The sequence below is a fragment of the Oryzias latipes genome, chromosome 22 (genome assembly GCF_002234675.1).
Source record: "Oryzias latipes chromosome 22, ASM223467v1".
NCBI lineage: Eukaryota > Metazoa > Chordata > Actinopteri > Beloniformes > Adrianichthyidae > Oryzias > Oryzias latipes.
Genome location: NC_019880.2, coordinates 28,013,668 through 28,026,889, shown reverse-complemented (window position 1 = coordinate 28,026,889; position 13,222 = coordinate 28,013,668). Strand labels below are relative to the sequence as shown.

The following is a 13,222-nucleotide window of genomic DNA, read 5'->3' as shown; positions in this document are numbered from 1 at the left end:
ATTATTGAGGTACGTGTACTTACTTTACTTACTGACTATGCACAAATGCTGCATGCATGGGATGTGATACACAAGTGCCTGAGGACGCCTGTAGAAGGTCCACACAAACTACACTCTAGCTGCTTTCCCATTGACTATGAAATTGAGCAAATTAGATTTGCACTAATAAATTTGACTAATGGAAAACAGGACAGTTTTGAAAAAAACTTGCACTTATTGAAAAAAGTTTTTGCGCTTGGGATTGTTTTCGAGGCCTTGGACGCTGTAAGCACTCCACCAAAGGAGGTCTCACAGCATCACACAGCTTTCAGCTGGGCATGAACATTTTTAGGCTTCCAAGATGAGGTGACAATAAAACATAGGAGGCAATGAAAAACAAAAATATCACAAGAAGCCAAGTATTGATGGATTTCCAAGGTGCACAAAGCTGCCATGGCATGAATCTGTATCGATTAACAAATTGAATTACTCTGGGTCACTTTGAATGTGTTTGTTCTCATTACAGCTTTGCAGGTTTTGTCACAGACAGTCAAACGAGCAATCTGTGAAGGAACTTCCCCAAACACAAGCTAGGTCTTGTTGGTAAGACTGAAATACTCTCAAAAAAGAAATTAATACTTTTGGTTGTAGTACTCACATGTCAAGAAACAGTTCATACTGAAAGAGATGTTGTCCAGAGCGATGGCTGAACCTGGTCCGGGCCCTTCATCTGCACTGAACTGCAGCCAGAACCTGTGAATAAGAGCCGTTTTTAAAAAGAGCTAAAAGAATCACATAATTTTTAATGCCAAAATGAAAAAACAGAGGGAATTGCTTCTGGTGAGTCATTTTTTTTCCGGACATTCTAGTTGAAATTTCAAACAACTGCCTTGTTTCAGTACCGTTGACGCAGAAAAATAATTACGTTTTATAGAAAACACACTTTCTTTCTTCCAAAAAAAAGATTTTAAAGCCAACACAAACATATGGCCAAGACCACTGGCCAAGCTAGAACATTTTTATGGGGCGTGGTAGGGGGGGCAGAAGACTTTAGAAGGATGGCAAATGAGAACAGCAGAGTGGAAGGCCATAACAAATGAAAGGATCAAAAAGATGTATTTCAAACTTTTTTATTTTTTGAATGCTTCTTTGAGCATTTGTGGATTCTGACTGGACACATTCGGTTCACTTAAAGTGAACTAGAGTTTGTTTCCCACGATAATCCAGAACTAATTTTCAGTCTGAATATACCCAAGCAAATCCTAGTCTGGGACCAGGAACCACTCTGGAACCCATCTTTTGAGGTGATCTTGGTAAGTTTCCGATTGGACTGAGCTTTGGTTTGCTCTTAGATACCTCAACCTAAATACAATTCATCCCTGGAGCGGAACATTTGGACCAAAATGGCCACTGTAGCCGGTGGTCACGTGATCTAAACACAGTCAGAATGTAGCAACTGATGAGCCACAGATACATGTAAAGCAGCAATTATCGTGTTATCAAAGAGGAAAAAAGGGTTCAACTCCCTACTTGTGGCAACGTTTATAAAATGTGTATTACACGCTTTTTTGTGTCTCATCACGCAGCACGCGCTGCTGTGACGTCATCCTAAAACGTAATACACATAGCTTCTCACTGTTTTCCCCAGAATCTATATGTCACAAACATAGTAACCACCCTGCTGCATTCCTGTACCAGATCAAAGCAGCAGTAAAAAGTGTTGTGCCTGATGTTGATACAGGCATTTAGAATTGGTGGGACTGAATAGCGCTCTATAATTTCTCTCTCTAGTCGCTTTGCTCCGCACTCATAATTCCTGAACAATGAGCGGAGAGATTTTTTATTCACGTTGTTTTGTTTACCAGCTTGGCTTCAGATCAGTAAAGGCCACTTGACGACAGTCTGAGTATGTTCCGAGCTCAATCCAGACCAAATTAAGTATACTGGGACAAGAACAAACGCTTTTCCCAGTCTAAGTACACCCTTTATCTTTGTCAATAACAATACCAATATTGACTAAAAAATTGGTTTGGCAAGTGTGTGTGTGTGTGTGTGTGGGGGGGGGCAGGTCCCCACTCTTGCCCCCCTGTAGCCTTGCCCCTGGAGTACCTTTAATGTACTACCTTACAACAGAGCAGCCAATCTGTAACACGCTAAATGAATTCCATTAGCAAGTGTGTTGTGCTGTAATAACACATCACGTGCATTTTAGCAGAAACAGCTGTAATTGCTATGGCTGTTAGAAAGCTGCCGGTTACCTAATCCAGCCCCACAGACAACATTCAATAAGAATCTTTAGGAATGTCTGTAGTAAATGCATAAACAAAGCATGCACAGAACAACAAAAAAGTACAGTATGTATTTAAAGTTTAACTGTCATATGCATGTATACAAGAATCTGACCAGAATCATTTTAAAGATTCTCATAACAGTTGGTGTTATAAATAACAGGTGTTAGAATTGTGTGAAATTTGCAAAACTAATTGCAATTATCCACAGTTAACCACATGACAGTAGCTTCATCTGTTCACGCTTTTTGTGGCAAATGATTAGTCAAGTTCACCTCTGAGGTTAATTGGGTGATTAATCCTTGGAGGTGATGTTGATTATTACAAGTAAGTTCGTCTTGGCTTGACTGTAAAAGAGTTCACCTCCCAACCCCTCCAGACGGTTCAGGCACCTTTCTGTCTGGCCTTGAACACAGGACATAAAAACAGGAAAGCAGTTTTTACTGCTCTTCCACCCACATTAATGGGTGTCTCCCTTTATTAAATTGTGAATTAACAAGGGTAGGAATAATGGCTGCCATGACGATGCTAAAGACCTTCCTAAAGTGATGCTAGTTTAATAAATAGGTCTTTGTAAGTCTGTATTTTTTTTTTAAATAAAACCATTAATTTTGCCTTTTTTTTGCTCCACATTTTAAGACTTGGTTACTTTAATTCCAAAACTGCAAATCTTTCTTTTAGGAGAATTGCTCTTTTATCTGTGTCTGTATTTATTGCCATTTATTATTGCCATATTTCGGTGGAGGGTCGTAGTGAGGAGTGGCTGCATCTTAACCCTTGTGCTATCTTAGATGACCCCCCCCTTCCATTGATGTGTTCTCCCTACCATGACAAAGGTGGATAAAGGTGGAAAGATTTCATGTAATCCATGGACACCAGTGAAGATCACAAATCATTGAAGAAAAAAGGTTCAGCGCACTGTCTAGTGGGTCTAGATGACCCAACTCCCAATGGTAAAATGCCGAGGATAGAACAAGGGTTACGGGGAGAGCAGATATGTCTTGCAGTTCTCTTGAGGCTTGTACAGAGACCTTGAGGGATGTAATGAAAATAGAACATACCATTGTCATATGTGTGGTAAGTGAATTGTGAGATTATTTGAAGGCAAATGTGAGTGCCTCATACTTATGACGTACAGGTGATGTTTTTCCCTTACACCACACTCTTGTCGTTAGTTAGATGCGTGTACTGGCACCTTACTAACCCCTTGTAAATGCTGCATGCACGTGGTGTGCAGGTGGACATAGGAAGTCTACACAAACTACACTCTATCTACTTTCTTCATTTCTAATGCTATGGACAGACCTGGCATGTGACGCACGTTTAAGAATGTGCTAAAAGTGTTATGGTTGCCCTCTAGTGGTGTTTCTTTTGTTTGCATTTCTGGCAGGTTAGCTGTGGTCCCTCACTAATTGATCACAGCTGCCTGCAATCATGTTGCTTCCTATTTAAGTTCTGTTCTCTCTGTGTTTTGTGTTGGAGCATCTTCTCTGTTTGGGTCTTGTTTGGGCCAAGTAAAAGCTTAAAACTTTATGGATTTGTTTGAGTCTTCCTGCTTCTGGGTTTATCCTCTCTGACCAGCCGTAACATTATGCTCCAAAGATGTTAAACCCAGCGGGAAGTATGGAGAACAGAAACTTACCCCAGCCATCTGCAGATCTGGACTCTGCTGCTCTGTACCAAGAACTGCAGGGATATAAAGTCGGATTACAGACACTCCGTGACCGTCTCTCGACATTAGAGCACATTTCCCCATCTTCTTCCGACCAGATCCAGCTGGGATCTCCTGAGCCATTTGATGGGACAGCTGAGGATTGTGAAGCATTTTTGTCCTCCTGTCGGCTCCATTTTGTGTTTAGACCAAGTGAGTTCCCCTCTGAGCAGAGCAAAGTGGTTTTTGCTCTGAGTTTCCTGACCGGTCGGGCCAAGCGCTGGGGTTTGGCAGAGTGGGACAGACGTGCCGAGTTTTGCAGCTCTTTTCGAGTTTTTTCCTCTCACCTGCTCTCAGTGTTCAATCCGACCACGCCCCACCGAACAGCCGCCGCGGAGCTTCTCCGTCTCCAGCAAGACTCTCGTAGTGTCATGGATTACGCGGTGGAATTCCGGACTTTGGCCGCCAGCACCCGCTGGTCGGACGAAGCGCTGGTGGACGTTTTTCTTCAGGGTCTCCTGCGCACTCAAAGACGAGCTGGCGGCGAGGGAGGTACCAGACGAGCTGGAGAAGCTGATCGACTTGGCGGTTCGCATTGATCGAAGAATGAGGGAGCGAGGACGTGCAGAAGCCCACGCTGCAGAAGCCCACGCTGCAGGTGCCCACGCTGCAGGTGCCCCTTCTGCATTCCCCCCGCGTTCAGGACCTCTCTCCCCAGCTGAACGAAGGAGGCGTATGGAGGCGGGGCTTTGTTTGTACTGTGGAAAGTCCGGGCATTTCCTCCGGAACTGTTTGGGACGCCCTGAGTATAGGAGTGATCTGGTGAGTCGTGTTTCCTCCTTTACCCCACCATCACGGCCATCCTTAAAGGTCCTAGTGGCTCATGCAGGAGCGAGGGAGGAGTTCGAGACCCTGATCGACTCCGGTTCTGATGGTAATTTGATTTCACAAGACTTGGTGAACAAACTGTCCATTCCTGTCGAGCCTCTGTCTACTGTGTTGTTAATTCATGCCATAAATGGCTCAATCACGTACAGAGTTTCTGCACGTACTGTAAATATGAATGTGACTGTCTCAGGTAACCACAATGAACTCATGTGGTTTTATGTGGTGGACTCTTTGAAGCCCCCGATTATTTTAGGTTTTCCTTGGTTGTGTAAACATAATCCTCACATTGACTGGGTTTCCGGACGTGTATTGTCCTGGAGTTCCTTTTGCATGTTAAATTGTTTGGTTGCGGCAGCTGTACGATCTTCTGTTGATAGGCAACCGCTTCCTGAACCTCTAGACCTACGTATGGTTCCTTCTGAATATCATGACCTGAGTGTGGTATTCAGTAAGGTTCGCGCCAAGTCCCTGCCTCCCCACCGCCCCTATGACTGTGCAATAGACCTCCTACCAGGGACTCAACCACCTAAAGGTCACATCTACCCTGTGTCTCTACCTGAACGGGAGGCCATGGAGGAGTATCTACAGGAGAGTCTTCAGGCTGGAATCATCCGTCCCTCCTCCTCTCCAGCAGGGGCTGGGTTCTTTTTCGTGGGAAAGCAGGATGGAGGACTACGACCTTGCATTGATTACAGGGGGTTGAATAACATTACTGTCCGGAACACTTACCCCCTCCCTCTGTTACAGTCCGCTTTTGATCTGGTTAAGGGGTCCCAGATCTTCACTAAACTAGACCTGCGGAGTGCATACCATCTGGTTCGCATACGGGAGGGGGATGAATGGAAAACTGCATTTAACACTCCCAGTGAACATTTCGAGTACCTTGTTATGCCCTTTGGACTTACAAATGCTCCCGCAGTTTTTCAGTGTCTTATTAATGACATACTCAAGGACATGATTAACAGATTTGTGTTTGTATACCTTGACGATATTTTAGTTTTTTCCCCAGACCTTAACACCCACGTGCAGCACGTCAGAGCCGTTTTACAACACCTCCTCGAGAATCAGCTGTATTGCAAGGCAGAGAAATGTGAGTTCCACACTACTTGGACTAAGTTTCTCGGGCATGTGATAACCCAAGGGTCTGTTCAGATGGACAATGCCAAGGTTAAGGCTGTTCTTGAGTGGCCAGTTCCTTCTGGACGAAAGCAGTTACAGCGCTTCCTGGGGTTTGCCAATTTTTACAGGCGTTTCATCCGAGGTTTCAGTGGCGTGGCTGCACCTCTTCACAGACTCACCTCGGCTAAGGTACGTTTTGTCTGGGATGAGGGAGCTGATAAAGCGTTTGACGGGCTAAAAAGACGTTTCTCTGCAGCCCCTATCCTGACTCAGCCGGACACCTCTAAACAATTCATTGTGGAGGTAGATGCGTCTGAGTCTGGGGTGGGGGCTGTTTTGTCCCAGAGGGCGTCTGATAACAAAGTCCATCCCTGCGCGTATTTCTCCTGCAAGCTCACTCCTGCAGAGAGAAACTACGACATAGGGAACAGAGAGCTGCTAGCTGTGAAGTTAGCCTTGGAGGAGTGGCGTCACCTGTTGGAGGGGTCTGATCAACCGTTTCTAGTTTGGACAGATCATAAAAACCTGGAGTACATTCGAGCAGCCAAAAGACTTAACCCACGCCAGGCCAGATGGGCCCTGTTTTTTGACAGATTCAATTTCTCCATCTCCTATCGGCCTGGCAGTAAGAACATCAAGGCGGACGCTCTTTCACGCCAATTTCAGCGGGAGGAGGAATCCGAGGGTTCTACGCCAGCTGCCACTATTGTTCCTCCGCATCTAGTGCTGGGAGCGTCTCGATGGGCCTTGGAGCGCAGGGTCAAATCTTCAGTCCCTGATGTGACTACCATTCCTACTGGATGTCCTGCTAACTGCCTGTTTGTTCCTCCCTCTCTTCGCCCAGCAGTTCTCAAGTGGGGGCACTCCTCCCGGTTGGCTTGCCATCCTGGAGTCACAAGGACTGCGTTTCTGGTGGTCCAGCGGTTTTGGTGGCCCACAGTGTCCTCAGACATTCGGGCTTTCGTATCCTCATGTCCTGTGTGTGCCAGCGTCAAGGTACCCAGAAAACCACCCGCCGGTTTCCTACAACCTCTACCTGTGCCCTCCAGACCTTGGTCCCACATCTCTATGGACTTCATTACTGGGTTACCCAATTCTAAGGGTAATGTTGTCATCCTCACCATCATTGACAGGTTCTCCAAACTGGTCCATGCTGTGCCTCTGCGGAAGTTGCCGTCAGCCAAGGAGTTGGCTGTTATTGTCTCCAAGCATGTGTTTCGTTTACATGGCCTTCCGCAGAACATTACTTCTGATCGAGGACCGCAGTTTGTTGCCGCCTTCTGGAAAGAATTCTGCAAACTCCTTGGGATCAAGGTCAGCCTAAGTTCAGGTTTCCACCCCCAAACCAACGGCCAGGTAGAGCGTTACAACCAGGACTTGGAAACAACCTTACGAGCCATGTGTGCCAAGAACCAAAGCACTTGGTCTTCTCAGCTGCCCTGGGCTGAGTATTCACACAACACCCTTCAAGATTCCTCTGGTTTTTCCCCTTTTCAAGCTGCCTATGGCTATCAGCCACCTCTTTTTCCCCACCAGGAACAATCGGCTTCAACCTCGGGTCCCGCTGCTTTTGTGAGGCGTTGTCGACGTACATGGAGCAGATATCGTCACATACTTCTGCAGAATCAGGAACGGTTTACTGCAGTGGCCAACCGACGCAGATCGGCAGCTCCTGAATACAAGGTGGGGGACAGAGTGTGGCTTTCTTCATCCGATGTGCCGTTGAAAGGGGGAGCTCGGAAATTACATCCCCGGTACATTGGTCCTTTCCCCATCACCCGGATCGTCAACCCTGTGGCAGTCAAACTGGACCTTCCGAGCAGCTTGCGGATCCACCCGGTCTTCCATGTGAGCAAGCTGAAACCTGTGAGAGTCAGTTCCCTCCACTCCACTGTTCCGTCTCCTCCAGCCCCCCGTTTTGTGGATGGGGGACCAGTCTATACCATCAGCAGTCTTCTCGCCTCTAGAAGGGTTGGTCGGGGAATCCAATACCTCGTGGATTGGGAGGGGTACGGTCCTGCCGATCGACAGTGGGTTCCGGGACGTCATGTTCTGGACCCGGATCTAATTGATCGCTTTCATCGGGACCATCCTGATCAACCATGTCGTCCGTCTAGAAGCCGGACTTAGTGTGGGGGGTTATGTTATGGTTGCCCTCTAGTGGTGTTTCTTTTGTTTGCATTTCTGGCAGGTTAGCTGTGGTCCCTCACTAATTGATCACAGCTGCCTGCAATCATGTTGCTTCCTATTTAAGTTCTGTTCTCTCTGTGTTTTGTGTTGGAGCATCTTCTCTGTTTGGGTCTTGTTTGGGCCAAATAAAAGCTTAAAACTTTATGGATTTGTTTGAGTCTTCCTGCTTCTGGGTTTATCCTCTCTGACCAGCCGTAACAAAAAGAGGGTTCTTGAAAATGTGTTTATCTCACTGTGTTCACACTGGAGAAGCAGGGAGGGGCTTCTTCTTCTTTTTTTGCTGTTTACTAGTGCATGTGCGCTACCTACTATTGGTTGGGGCTTGTTGCAAAATGTTTTAACGGTGCACATTTCATGAATCGTGCTTTTTCAAAGCTAATTCAGATATATGAAAGACTTTGTGTCCTATAATTCCTGTCAGGCACAAACCGCAATTATTGATTCATGATCTCCTTCATGATCATTTTTTTTAAACGGTTGACACTTTTGATGAATTAAGGGGGGACAGCATCCATGTGTCACTACCAAATCCAACTGTGGTTGAACTTGCAATGTGCGTTCAATGGCCACGTGTTTTGAAGTGGAGCCGGAAAACTGTTGTAGAAACTTGCATAGCTATGTGTGAACAGGACAGTTTTGAACGCAGAAGCCCAAAATGTGGATTTATGCACGTTTACATAGACTTTTCATCTGAATTGGCCGCTTGAGCGGCAGTCAGTGTGAAGGCAGCTTAACAGTCAGGCTGCAAGCATGGGGCATACAAGGGACATGCACTTATCACTTGAACAGCACTAACGGGCTCCTTGTACAGAGTGCAGGTTTCACGGGGGAAAAGAATAATCCAAACGACATGCCTGGGTTTGACCTACTTAACCCCTTATGTATTGTTTACGTGTTCACTACGACCCGTCCTTCGCAGCATGCCCATAGAAGAAAGAACCGGTATATGAACATTTTACACAATGGGCTCACTGGGTTAATGATCTACAATTCACCTTTAGGCAAAATGTATTGTAAGATTGCAATGTTACACACTACCTCAGTTTTTTTTTTACCCTGCTTGGACATGTTGTTCTGGTTTGACTCTAAATAAGACAAACTGGGTGGAAAATAATTAATTTGAAAAGAATAAGCGAATGAGACTCAAATTTCTCTAGTTTTCTCTCTGTGTCTGCAGACAGCTTAATTGTCTGATGGAGTTACTATATTTCACATTGCTTCACCTTGTTACAAGTCAGTTTTCGGCATCTGCATTCATTCCACCGTTAGTTACTTCCTGACTTCCTCATGGACGGGGCCGTATTTTCTGATTCAATTTGAGGCCTACAAAGGTCATTGCGCAAAGTCTGGGAGGTTCACCTACTGGCTGCAAACATGACATTCTAATTAAAAGCACAAGTAGAGCTGACAACACAGCCCAGGAATCAAAAATTAATCACTGTCAGGGGAGCTGGATTACACAAGCCTGAATGGCAAAGAAACCTCCAGCCAGGCAAACAGATGAAATGCCTTTTCAGGATTTCTGTCTTCCCTCCCTTATTTAATTTTAATTTCTTTTTTTTTCCATTTAGGGGGAGTCAAGGCCACAGGTAATTGGCAAGCAAGTAGAGAGGAAAGAGTTTTGTGTATTGATTTTCCTTCACCTCGTCACGGACAAGTGGAATAAAGAAGAGAAGGTGGTGCTTTGTACAATTGTACATCTGTGAGTTCCATTGTATTACCACCAACTGAAACCTCTGACTAGGGATGGGTACGTGCCCCGGGGCAACATTCGACAAGATCGCAGTATTGTTAAGATCTGACCTCAACGGTTCTGCTATCGGTACTGGAGAAGTCGCTTTTTTTTGTGTGTCCCACAAGAAATAAACGTTACCTGCCTTATTTAACTAACCAAATCAGTCAATTTTGCCTTAATAATGACATTAATTTCACTATTTTCGCTGAAGAGGAGAGGTCTGTCTGGCTATCTGTGTGCACAGGGGGGTGGGGCTGTTGTTCAGACAGCATGGGGCACGCACAAACATAACAAGGAAGCGCACACATGAACGCTACCAAAGATATAAGATGGCAGACAGAGCTAAACGGTCCAAAATGCTGCATCTCCCCCGTGTTTTTGTAAAATACCTATCATGTTCTCAGTTTGTCGTGGTACCTATAACACCGTCAGGTAGAGCGAGAGAGCAGCATGAGCACGCGGAGGGGGCGTGTCTGCAGCTGTGAACTGTGATCTCGTAGGGGACACTTGAGCGCCCTCCCAAAAAAAATAATCTTTTTATCCCCCTAGACCTAGACCCCCTAGTTCACCAACTTTTTTGAGACAGGGGTATTTCATGGGCACTAAGTGGTATGAAGGGCGACACAGGACCTGTTTGATAAAAACTTTCTTTGCTCTTCTGTCATTTTTTTAGAGCTGAACTCTTGACATCATTTTTAGCAATAAGTTCATTTCTGCTTGGTGTGTGATGGTCTGTGAGAGTCTCTGGTCCTGTGTGTGTCTCTGGTCCTGTGATGTCCTGTGTGTGCCTTTTGTCCTGTGTGTGTCTCTGGTCCTGTGTGTGTCTTGGGTCCTGTGTGTGTCTCTTTGGTCCTGTGTGTGTCTCTGGTCCTGTGTGTCCTTTTGTCCTGTGTGTGTCTCTTGTCCTGTGTATGATGTCCTGTGTGTGTCTTTGGTCCTGTGTGTGTCTTTGGTCCTGTGTGTGTCTCTGTTCCTGTGTGCGTCTCTGTTCCTGTGTGTGTCTTTGGTCCTGTGTGTGTGTCTTTGTTAAACGTATCAGAGGGATTTGATTATTTAAAAACCTGTTATTGTGAAAATCATGTTTAAGTCTCATGAAACATTTATAAACTAAATTACAGAACTCATCACTGGGATTACTCCAAAAATATTTGGCATTTTCCTAATTTTGTGCAACACCAACAGTAAAAATCCTCCAAAATCTTCAATACTTTCATAAACAAAGTATTGATTTATACGTTACTATCAGCAACTAAACAACCGTAAAAATAAATATATATGGAAAAAAAACAGACAAGTATTAAAAATTTCCACAATAGTTAGTGAAGAATGACATTATTAGAATGAGCTAGGTAATTTAAGCCCCCCATGATCCAGGTGTTGCGCAATGGTCTCCCTGCGCTGTTTTACCTCGAAACATGCGCCCACTACCCCTCTCCTGCTCCTCCTCACACACACACAAAGACACACACGCCTCTTTCTCAAAGGTGGGAGTGACGATTCGCAAGTTTCAGGCCGTTTCATACTCTGCCATACATTTCACGATAGCAGAACTAAAGTGCCACAATTACTAATAGCAAGCACTGAATCGCCACCCTCTCCTATCCAGGCAAGTACCGTTGAGCCACACTTGACATGTCCAAATCTGCTACCCGTGCCCCATGCAAAGCACAACCCGGTTTGTTGAGATTGACACTCACATAAGTTAGCAGACAATCAAATCTGTCCGTTTATTTTGAACACACCCACCACCAGCCAAACAGCATTAACCTAACTTCTGCTCCCAGCTCCCTCACTTATGGTGAGCGATTTAACACAACCAAGATTCACAACCAAGAACCACTTCCCATGAGTCTTAAAAGCTGAAGGCGGGGCTAACCCCCAGATCGCAACAAAATATTGATTTGCTATATGAACAGTGCTATTTTTGGAGCATTCACTGCGGGCGCCACAATGGGTGCTCGGGGGCGCATGGGCGCCCGCGGGCACAGGATTGGTGACCCCTGCTGCCCTTGACTAAGATCACCCATTTCCATGTAAAATTCATTAAATCTGCGTCAGGGCGCCCCTACTATCCTGTCACCTTGCTGCTAAGATGACCGCTTATGACTCCAGACAAACTAACAGCTGCTTTCTAATGGAAAATAGTTGTCTTCCATAAAATTAATATAATTTATAGGGTTTATTGGATTTAAAGACAAATAAATAATAAATAGAAAGGAGTCTGCATCAAAGTGAATTTGTTTCCATCATCTCACTCATCTTAACCCTGAGTGTTTGACAGACAGAAAAGTCTATTAAAGGTTGTTGAAAATGGACAAAAGATCAAAGGAAAATTCACGCTTATAAAGAATACAAACAATCAAATGAAGTAATTAAAAAAATATCCTGACAGCATTTTGAATCAATACAAGTATTGTCAAATGAACTATCATGATATATCGGCAAAAACATTTTTCTAACACATCTAGTGTTGCGGCTCCCTGTGTTTTCATCTCAGTGGGAAACTGATCCAAATGGCTCTTTGAGAGGTTCAGGTTCAGACCCCTGGTCTAGCACATCCACATGCATTCCAGGTTTGTACTGTAACATTCTCATGTATAAAGTAAAATGTTTTGTTAAAAAAATAATGTTGTTGCCTAATGAGGAAATAAAACACTTTATGTTCTTAATTTGTTATTTATTTTCGTCCTCAAAAAGTATAGATAAAAGTATCGTTGAAATAAAGGATCGATAAGCAGTATCAGTAAGCAGTACTGTTAAAACCTTGACGATACCCATCCCTACCCCTGACTTCGTAAAGTTTAGAAAGAAGGTTTCCAAGATGATAAATGAAAAAATCTGAACTCTTGAGAAAGACTTCTGTTAAATGTCTGTAGTGTCATGTAAGAGTTTAAATAGACGAATATGCTTGTAAAAGTTTTTCCAAGTGTTGTCAGTTTTCGATGCATATTCCCAACTCCTCTCCCAGTCTTTGGTGAAAAAGGATGAGAGTTTGTCGTACCAGTCTGCAAGCCCGTAAAGGGCAACTGTGATGAGCTTCCAGCCTCGGTCAGATTTAGGCTCGCTGGCTGAATGCCACAGTCTGCGCAATGAATCAGGGCCTGTGCTGTTCTCCAGGATCCACAAAGACACCGAGCCTTTCTGCAAACCGCCAGAGCACAGCCAGAACTGCACCTGTTGAAAAAAACAGATTCATGTCAGCAGTGCTGCAAAATTCTAACTGTTATTTTTTCCAGAGTATAAGTCGCATTTTTTGCATAGTCTGGCATACGGGACCGACTTATACTCAGGTGCGCCTCATTGCGACTTATTTGTAATCTAAAAATTAATAAACTGCAGCAACCACTAAAGGGCACTGTAAGTGTGTGTATC

General features: G+C 44.7%; 1 protein-coding gene across 2 annotated transcripts in view; it reads right to left on the bottom strand.

The window, feature by feature from the left end:
- alk (ALK receptor tyrosine kinase) overlaps nucleotides 1-13,222 on the bottom strand; it is a 650,197-nt gene that overhangs the window by 119,083 nt on the left and 517,892 nt on the right. For both annotated transcript variants that reach the window (XM_023951461.1, XM_023951462.1), the window contains exons 9-10: nucleotides 12,852-13,024; nucleotides 638-732 (exon numbers count right to left, since the gene is read on the bottom strand). In XM_023951461.1, coding sequence (XP_023807229.1) covers nucleotides 638-732; nucleotides 12,852-13,024 — 268 coding nt within the window. The remainder of the gene's footprint in view (nucleotides 1-637; nucleotides 733-12,851; nucleotides 13,025-13,222) is intronic.